Consider the following 8748-nt stretch of genomic DNA (forward strand, 5'->3'; position numbering starts at 1 on the left):
CGCTAGATATTAACCTTGCTCGGGCAATGGGCTAAGATTTAACTCATTTAGCTGCTAAGTTTCTGGTTTCCAAGTAGGTTCAGTCCGCTCCTACTTTTATCCCATCAAGTTCTTTCTGAAGTGTGTCCACTGCTATAGCATGCTGTCGATGATAATCATCTTCGTCTTTCTGAGACAGGGTGAGATACGAAGATGGTACATGGACATAGTATATAGTATAGATACTATCCATTATCCTTTGGATAGTGGATATAACATGAAGATACCTGTATTTTGTCTTCAAGATAGTTCACCTTGCCAGCAAGCCTCTCAACCTCTCGACAAGCAGTTGCCTTATTGGTCTTCTCATCGACCAACTGTTTACTGCACTCCTCCAGAGCAATGCGACTTTCTGAAAACAGCATTCAACAAATCTATCTACTGTCGGCGACAGTCTTTTACGATACCGACCTTTAGTCTGCTGCTGCAGATCTTTGTATTCCTCTTCGAGGCAATGGAGCTGAGCTTGGGTCTGCATGAGCCGATCGTCCTTGCGCTGCATTTCGATTTTGAGAGTCTCGAGCTCTTGTTCAGAGTGGACTCTAGCTACCTTCTCATCGTGGAGTCTCTGACACGAACGGGGCAATAACAACTAGCTATGATATGATTTGATACTATGCTATGGTTCCCTTTCTCCTGCAAAACAGTTTTAGGTCTCAAAAAATACTATCGTTTTATGTTGTCGTAAAATATTTTGTCGTCGTACATTTTGCAGGATAATGAGGTAATTTTTAGGATCTAACAGCCAAATTGTAGAGCAAAGTTTCATTCCAACTTAAGTCGATGATCCCAGATTCGACTAACATTCCGCAGCGAGCAAACCTGTTCAATTTGAGGCATTTCTTTTTTAATTTTCTCTAACTCCTGATTGACCTCGTGAAATTTCTGCCTCTCCCCACTTGAAGCTCTCTCTAACCTGAATTGAACACCAGATAGACAACCATATCCTGAGGACATCGCAGTAATATCGTTACTAACCTAAGGTTAGTAACCTTTTCGAGAGGTGTTTAGATTCAGCCGCGGATCGTTCAGCCATCTGCACAGCCTTGGCACCAGAGACCTCCTGAAGACAACAAAATCCACTTGAAGATGATGAACGTGTACTACTACACTTGCCCTTTTTCGGTCATGATCTACTGTATGTAGATGTTTCTTAGAGCCTGACAGCACTGTGGAGTATGATGCAAACAGGTTTTCGGCGCACCACTGAACTGTCTCGCATTTTCGAGCTCCTCTGTGAGCTCTGCGATCCTTTCTGTCAAAACCTGCTGATTCCGTTCGTGAAATAATATCTGAAGGAATGTATCGTAGAGTTGATTCCGAGAAAGCCTACAAGAAACGGCGGTATTACTCATTTATCCCGATTTTGTTTAGCACGGTCTCTTCTGGAGGGAGTGGAATGACTCGACGATACAGAATTACGCATTAGCAAAATGAATCTCACAACGAGGGAAATTCCATGATGAAACAATACGTCATAGAGATTTTGTTGCTGGTGAAGATTGTAAGAAATCAAAGACCAGTTGCAATAGACCTGGTGAGCCTAAAAAATTGCTCTATAAGAAATTATGCAAGAAATAAGGCTGATCACAGTGGATCGGCTCTATAAGAAATTATGAAAGCAATGAGGCTGATCACAGTGGATCGGCTCAATTGAAAACTATGAAAGGAATAAGGCTGATCACAGTGGATCGGCTCTATAAGAAACTATGCAAGAAATGAGGCTGATCACAGTGGATCGGCTCTATAAGAAACTATGCAAGAAATGAGGCTGATCACAGTGGATCGGCTCTATAAGAAACTATGCAAGATATAAGGCTGATCACAGTGGATCGGCTCTATAACAAATTATGCAAGAAATAAGGCTGATCACAGTGGATCGGCTCTATAAGAAATTATGAAAGCATTGAGGCTGATCACAGTGGATCGGCTCAATTGAAAACTATGAAAGCAATGAGGCTGATCACAGTGGATCGGCTCAATTGAAAACTATGAAAGGAATAAGGCTGATCACAGTGGATCGGCTCTATAAGAAATTATGCAAGAAATAAGGCTGATCACAGTGGATCGGCTCAATTGAAAACTATGAAAGGAATAAGGCTGATCACAGTGGATCGGCTCTATAAGAAATTATGCAAGAAATAAGGCTGATCACAGTGGATCGGCTCAAACAAGCAAATACATATACACAAAAAGATCGTAGTAAAACTTACTACCCTCCCTTTTACCGCTTGAATAGCCTCTATCAGACATCTTCACGTCATTATCACTTTATCGTGGTGCCTTGAAGGAAGTCCGAACCCTTCCACATGATATCTATGATGATTCCGGATGTACGCTACATATAATGAACCTCATAATCTTAACTAAAAGCACGAGAAAGTTGTTCAAACTAAATCAATTTCATGAACACGCGCTGAGGATCTTGCGCTGATTTTTTTATGGGCGCGCGCTATTCCAACTGCGCAAAAGAAAACGTGAAAGACTTGAGGAATGAACAGGATGCCAACACTTGATGTGACGGCATGCATAGTAAGCTCCACTCTTCCCACTACGTGTTTCCAGCACAAACATGTGGTAGTTACACTATACTTGACATATTCTATCAGCATGGCAGTGACATGATACGTATGCACATGTTCTGTAGAAGCTCAACTAGGTAGAAGGGTTACGCACACAGCATGAACACATGCAGTCGTTCATAGAAGAAAAGAACAGACAAAAACCAACAAGCCAACACATGATAAAGTTACTATTCAAGCGTAAATTGAATATAAGCCCGTCGGCCTATGCCATTATCACCTCGAGTAAGTAATGCCAGGAGTTACGATAGCTAAACTGTTGATGACATCAACTTTGTATGCTTCATGATGGACGATCAATCCCCGAGGTAAGGTTCCGCTACGTTCACGTTTCGGTCCCCGTTTCCCGAACTCCGGTCCCGTGCTGAACGAATAGCAAGTACTTTAATATATATCAAGTCGAAAGAATAGGCATCAGCACAAGCATTGTTGTAGAGGATAATAATGTAACAACGTACATAACATCGAGGAATAAGTATAGGCTATATTATAGCATCAAGTCTCTCTTTTCCATTATCATTGGATCGTCATTATCCATTAAATGACGTACACAGTCACGTGATTAATGTTGAGAATTACTAGCTCGCTCGCTTCGCTCGCTCGCTCTTATTCTAAGCATTGCTGTTATAGCGTACACGGTTTTTATTGCATGGCTTAGCAAGAACAGCATAGAACAGCAGCTTTTGCTTAGATCAAATTTCATTGTCTGGACTAGCAGACTTTGCATAGATTAGACCAATTTTCCATAATTCACGAAGTCCGCACGCGTGAGGCTCACGCCGTGAGCAGACCGCACGAATTGTAGATCTTTTAGAACAAGAAGAACCTAAAACTCCGAAACGCATCTTCACGTCTTTGAAAAACTGGCCCGGATTTGAGGGAAACTTCCCAATCTTAGTCAAAACCCGCTTATAGAATACTCTGCTAGGAGATACAGGGAGTAGCTTCATTGTCGTTGTCAATTCTAACATAGCGACACCTGGGAGATTCAATGTGAATCTTTTACCTTCTGCGCATGATCACTATGACAATGCTATTTATGAAGTTGTTCTGTCGGTGGCGTTGGGACATCTTCTGTGTATAGACATATCATGAGTTGATATTGTATCTCTCTCTGTGTGGCAGCTGCGTAGCCCAGCACTGAGTTAGTCTGTATAAGACTGAGTAGAAGCAAGGCTTATCTATAAGTATTGTTGGTTATTCTCCGTGGGTCGGTAGACTTCTGTGTACTCCTTAAAGTTGCTGGGTTTACACTATACTCTATTGATTGGATAAACATTGGACAAGTATCTTCTTGTGTAACTAAGTATGGTAAATGGTTCTGGGCAAACGGCTGAGTCGACAGTGAATGGTACTCCACCAGCCAGGCAGCCCGGTTCAGGAGATCGTCTCGGCTCCCAACAGTGGTGCAGAGTGAGAATATGGCCGTCCTTAAGCAACAACTTGGTACTTATCGTCGCAAGCGCACCAATGCCTTGAATGCTATCAAGGATTTACGTCAGAGAATGGCCGACGAGGAACTCGGGAATGACGAGGGCAATGCTGAGACCCTACAGTCTCTGAGTCATCAATGGCAAAATATGAACCTGGCCGTTAAGTCCCTGGAAGACCTCGAAGAGCATTATGAACATCTCTTTGTTCTTGGCACTAAGATAGAACGTCCGTCGAGGTTGAGGCCGCCAGAGGTTCCCTCCGAGCAGGCTCAGAAAACATCTTGCAATGCTAGTCCGTCTATTTGGGGCGGACAACCAGTACGAGATTCGAGGCTTCGTGGAAGCTATGGTAGCGCGGATACCAGCTACACCTTTTAAACATCTAGTTCGTTTTTGGAACCATCAATTTCGTCGGAATGCGTGAAGTTGGAGGTACGAATCCGAAACGGGAAGATCATATTCATAATTATAACTTTCAACTTCGTCATAGAAGTTCTATGATAGAACATTCAAGTTTGTCCGAAGTCGATAGGAAGTTCAAGTTCGTGTTAATAGAACTTTTAATTTCGACTTTCGAACCTTCGAATTCGTCATAAAACTTTCAATTCCGTCGAGTGCACCTTCAGACCTTTAATTTCGTCCCTCTAGAAAAATCGACTTCGTTGCCCGGAACTTAAATTTCGTGTTATCGAGGCCGGTACAATACAAATCAGCACAACAGCACAACAGCGGAGTGCTGTTTTCTATTTTGGCTCGTAAGAACCGCACATGCTCTTATGTGTCTGCTGTTTTCTAAACGACAAAACAGCTCCAGCCAATTACAAAATCGCGCTGCTATTACACATAATAGCACTCTGATTTACATAAGCGCTCTGAAATTATGCAAAACCGCACTTCTGCTGAAACGCTCTTTTCTCTTAGCCAGAAATGCATTTCAGCATGTTTTTAGAACTTGCTCTTCTTCAATTTTCTTCTCGGCAGAAATACATTATGGCATACGCCCCTCTGCCACTTTTCTGCTCATTTCTATCTTTTTTCTCGCATTTTTTCTAAAACATCGGCGGGTAAGAGAGATTAACTTACCGGAAAGTACTACATTCTGGGAGCGTTTTTCCGCTACGGGAAGTATGAGTTCCTCACTGGGTGAGGTTTCATCCGCAATCATTCGGACAATTCTTTCACGATGTCCGTACTTACGCAGCTCTTCATTCCTTTTAGTCCTATTATATGCGAAATGTGTCCGTTGTGTGGTTTTTCTGCCGCTTTTCCTGTCATGCGCGTCCCACGCGCATACACATGGTCTTCATCTGTCTCTCACATCTGCTATGGAGTTCCCCTGCTGCGCGTGTTCCGCTATACTTCTGTTGATACTACGTTACATAGATGTTCTACACGTACTGTGTTCACGCAACAACAATGGCTCGAGAGGTAAAGATGAGAAATCATGATTGCGCTGCAGTATCATGCCCAGAAACTTTGTTTACACTGTACGTTCAACATACATACACTTAATGCTTCTCCTTCACTCCGCATAACTCCGACATCTTGTCTAAGAGATTCCAAGACTGATGGGAGATGAAACGCTTTCTCTCATTGCTTGCTGAAACCGGCGCCGTTTCCCCCGGGTCGATCGAATTAAGCTCCGCATTTGAACGGATCAGCACGTTCTTCAATGCCTTGATAAAGAGCACAGTTTTGGGATTCCTTTTCGATACGATTTCATTTAGATATCTGACCGTGAGAGAACCCGGTAAAATCAGAGAGTGTCACAGGCTCACTGATTCAAGTTGAGTCATTCAACCGTAATCACTACCTGTGTAACCCTTCCAACGGGTTAGTCGTCCTTTGAGCATAGGCGTCATCTGAAGGAATCGAACACCACTCCGCTGGAGGAAACGGCCCGTCCAACTTCATGTAGACTGAGTCGATGTAATCGACTGCTCGTGACACGTCACCTCCTTCAGGCCTTGAGTTTTCCAACTTGTTCCACATCCTTGGTGGAATTCCAACTAGAATTTTTCCCGTACTCCCTGAGCACTGTAATGGACACCCCAAAGGTTTTGGACTGCTTCCTCCACTATCCCTGCAACTCTGCTTTTAACGGCCTCCAATATGACCAAAGCAGATGACGAGTCAATTTGAAAGTGTGGTTCCAACGTTAACCACATAAGAGGCTCGCGTCTCCGGGAGGCCAGACGCCCTCCAGCTTGCAAGTCACTTGTGGTCAAGCCCAGCTTTCGCTTCAACAGCGCATTAACATCGTTCCTGACAACCTGAGGTAACCTCATAATTACTCAACCGCCCGAACTCATCGCAGCAAATCGCACTTTCGTCCTAGCCTCCGAGACCCGCGAGTTCATGAATCTCATCAAACCATAACCGGCGAAGTCGCCAACTTCCACCACCTCTCCCTCATCTATGCCGAGAATCCGCTTAACGTAACTTATAAATTTCAGAATGCAGGGAGATGCATTACTCTAGTCACTACTTCACCATCCCCACCGACGTTTGTTGTTGCCCTGCATTATTTCACAACTGCTCGAGGCACCCCGAGAAGGTTTCGGCTTGGAAGGTGAGATGAGATCCTTTAAAATTTTCCCTAACAATCCAATTTACTTACATTAATGAGGCGCGCTGACTCTGTCACATTCTATATACACTTGATTTCAAGTTTTCGAAACGCGGGAATCAAGTGCTCAATAACTGTACTATTTCCTCGGAATCTTTTCCGTTGACGCTCGCAACGATGGCATACATAACGCTGTAATGAAGTAAAATCCACAGCCTCATCGGCACACCCTGCAATATGGATTCTCATACCACACGAGTCACAATCGGCCATCGCCCCAAAGTCCCTCCCAAATTGCAAATACGACAGCAGATTGGTTTAGGCATAGGAACCAAGTAACGAAACTGATCATGAAAAAATTTCCCATTGGAAGACAAGCAAACGTCGACGCACGGCGAGTAATGTAAATTTTACAGTTCTTATCTCCGTTCACTAGTTCATGCCGTTCAGCATCGAGCGTACGCCTAAATGTATTGATGGAATCAGCGTAGCTTTTGCAATTCCCACTCGTTGCGTCATCGATGCACCATTGTTGGGATGCCGACATCTAACCGCATAGTCAACGAACCTTTTCTCGCGGCCTTTGGACGGGTGGAGTCTAGGTTCCATTTACACGGTCTGCCCTCTCACGCGCTCCCTCCGGGTGGCTCACTCCTGTGAGAGGGACGTGAAGACACTTGGTCGCTCCTTCCGGTTCTTTGTACCCACGGCTAGCTTGGCCGTAGTTTTTCTTTAGGAATCTATCACCTTGCATGTTTCTGTAATTGCTGCCGACGTTGTTTCACGACTTTTGCAGAACGGCACGAGCAAAAACAAGAGTAAATACGCGCAAAAGTTTTGCGGCAAAACTATGGTTTTTCATTCCGCCTGGTAGACTGTGAGTTTTGTCGCTCCGAGCGACTCGCTCGGAAAATGCGAGGTTCGACCCCCGGTTCCTCCATTTTTCCGCCTTTTTTTATTTGCTTCATTGTTGTCGGCGGAATTATTTCTTGCCTAGAAAAATGAAAACTTTTCCGCAAGAAAAAATTCGCCAGCGCGCGTTTGGGAAACCCTGCGGCCAAGGCATTGCGCGCCTTGAGCAATCTACAACGCGCCATCCGCGAGATTGTGCGCGGCTGCAATCAGCTACAGTACTCTAGAGCGAGAGTTGACCACAGGCGTGCGATATGCCGATTATGCAGCCTGGGGGAAGAAGAGGATTCCACGAGAGAGCTCCACGGACTATTACGTGGTCTACAAATCCCCTCTGCTACCATCCGATCTAGTTCAGTTTTCGTAAACTGCATCTGGCTCTCTGGGATGGTATAAGGAGTACAATAGGTGGGTGATAAGCCGTCTCAATACGGTGTTTGTGCCCCTCAATCTCACGGAATATTCCACCTGCCAGATGGAAGGCTCGGCAGTATTCAGTTATGATCAACCTCGATCAGCCCGTTGTTCAGCAAATAGATCCTTACATTCCTCTAACTTTATGGCAAGGCCATAATGGCTTTGACCTCCTCAGCCGCGTACTGCTCATACCCCCTCGGCCCAGTTCGATCTCCTGTAAGCGGAAAATCACGATCAGGATCACGAAAAATTCCCTCACGGCCCGTGAGTCACGGGCCTCATCCAGCTTCTCTTTCTCCTTTCTGAGCTCAGCAACTTGAGAGGCGGAGGCTCTTTCAACACCACCGTTGGCAATCCGGCCTATGAGCTCGTAGCTTCGTAACGGCATTGTTTTGGGGATGTGTTCGCCACGAGGACGTTGAAAGAGCCAAAACTTACAGATGACGTATCAATCGGACCGTCGACCATAAAATATTTCCCATTCCCATTGCTACAAACACCTTTTACCCATAGATTGTCCGATAGTAATACATGTTGTTGGGAGAAGCACACATTTGCTTCATTGACCCCAGGCTGGAAGAGAGTAGAAAAACTACACCGAACGAGATCAACAGTACTCATAACCGAGTCGCTTCGTGATCCCGATGTACTCTCCGAACAGCCAAGTACAGTACGCCAGTGATTGTGGCCGGTCGAACAATTCGATTACACAGTTGATACGAGCATTGGGCAGAGTGAGTAGTTGATGCCCAGTATCAGGGCCATTGGAGTCATAATCACAGGACATTCTCTCTTC

At 44.7% G+C, this 8748-nt stretch overlaps 3 protein-coding genes across 3 annotated transcripts; 1 reads left to right on the forward strand and 2 right to left on the reverse strand.

Moving 5' to 3' along the window:
• Positions 1–79: 79 nt before the first annotated feature.
• On the reverse strand, positions 80–996 carry Pmar_PMAR010459 (conserved hypothetical protein; the record flags this gene model as incomplete). Its single annotated transcript, XM_002773045.1, has 4 exons — positions 80–169; positions 267–391; positions 451–607; positions 844–996. 4 exons carry the CDS (start codon positions 994–996, stop codon positions 80–82), a joined length of 525 nt encoding a protein of 174 aa, XP_002773091.1.
• A 3046-nt stretch (positions 997–4042) lies between these two features.
• Pmar_PMAR010460 (hypothetical protein) lies at positions 4043–4432 on the forward strand (the record flags this gene model as incomplete). The annotated part of the gene is made up of 1 exon (XM_002773046.1): positions 4043–4432. The coding sequence occupies one exon, from the start codon at positions 4043–4045 to the stop codon at positions 4430–4432; it is 390 nt and encodes a 129-aa protein (XP_002773092.1).
• A 3660-nt stretch (positions 4433–8092) lies between these two features.
• Positions 8093–8340, reverse strand: Pmar_PMAR010461 (hypothetical protein; the record flags this gene model as incomplete). The annotated part of the gene is made up of 2 exons (XM_002773047.1): positions 8093–8166; positions 8226–8340. 2 exons carry the CDS (start codon positions 8338–8340, stop codon positions 8093–8095), a joined length of 189 nt encoding a protein of 62 aa, XP_002773093.1.
• Positions 8341–8748: the final 408 nt, after the last annotated feature.

This window comes from Perkinsus marinus (assembly GCF_000006405.1).
Source record: "Perkinsus marinus ATCC 50983 genomic scaffold scf_1104296959626, whole genome shotgun sequence".
Lineage (NCBI taxonomy): Eukaryota > Perkinsozoa > Perkinsida > Perkinsidae > Perkinsus > Perkinsus marinus.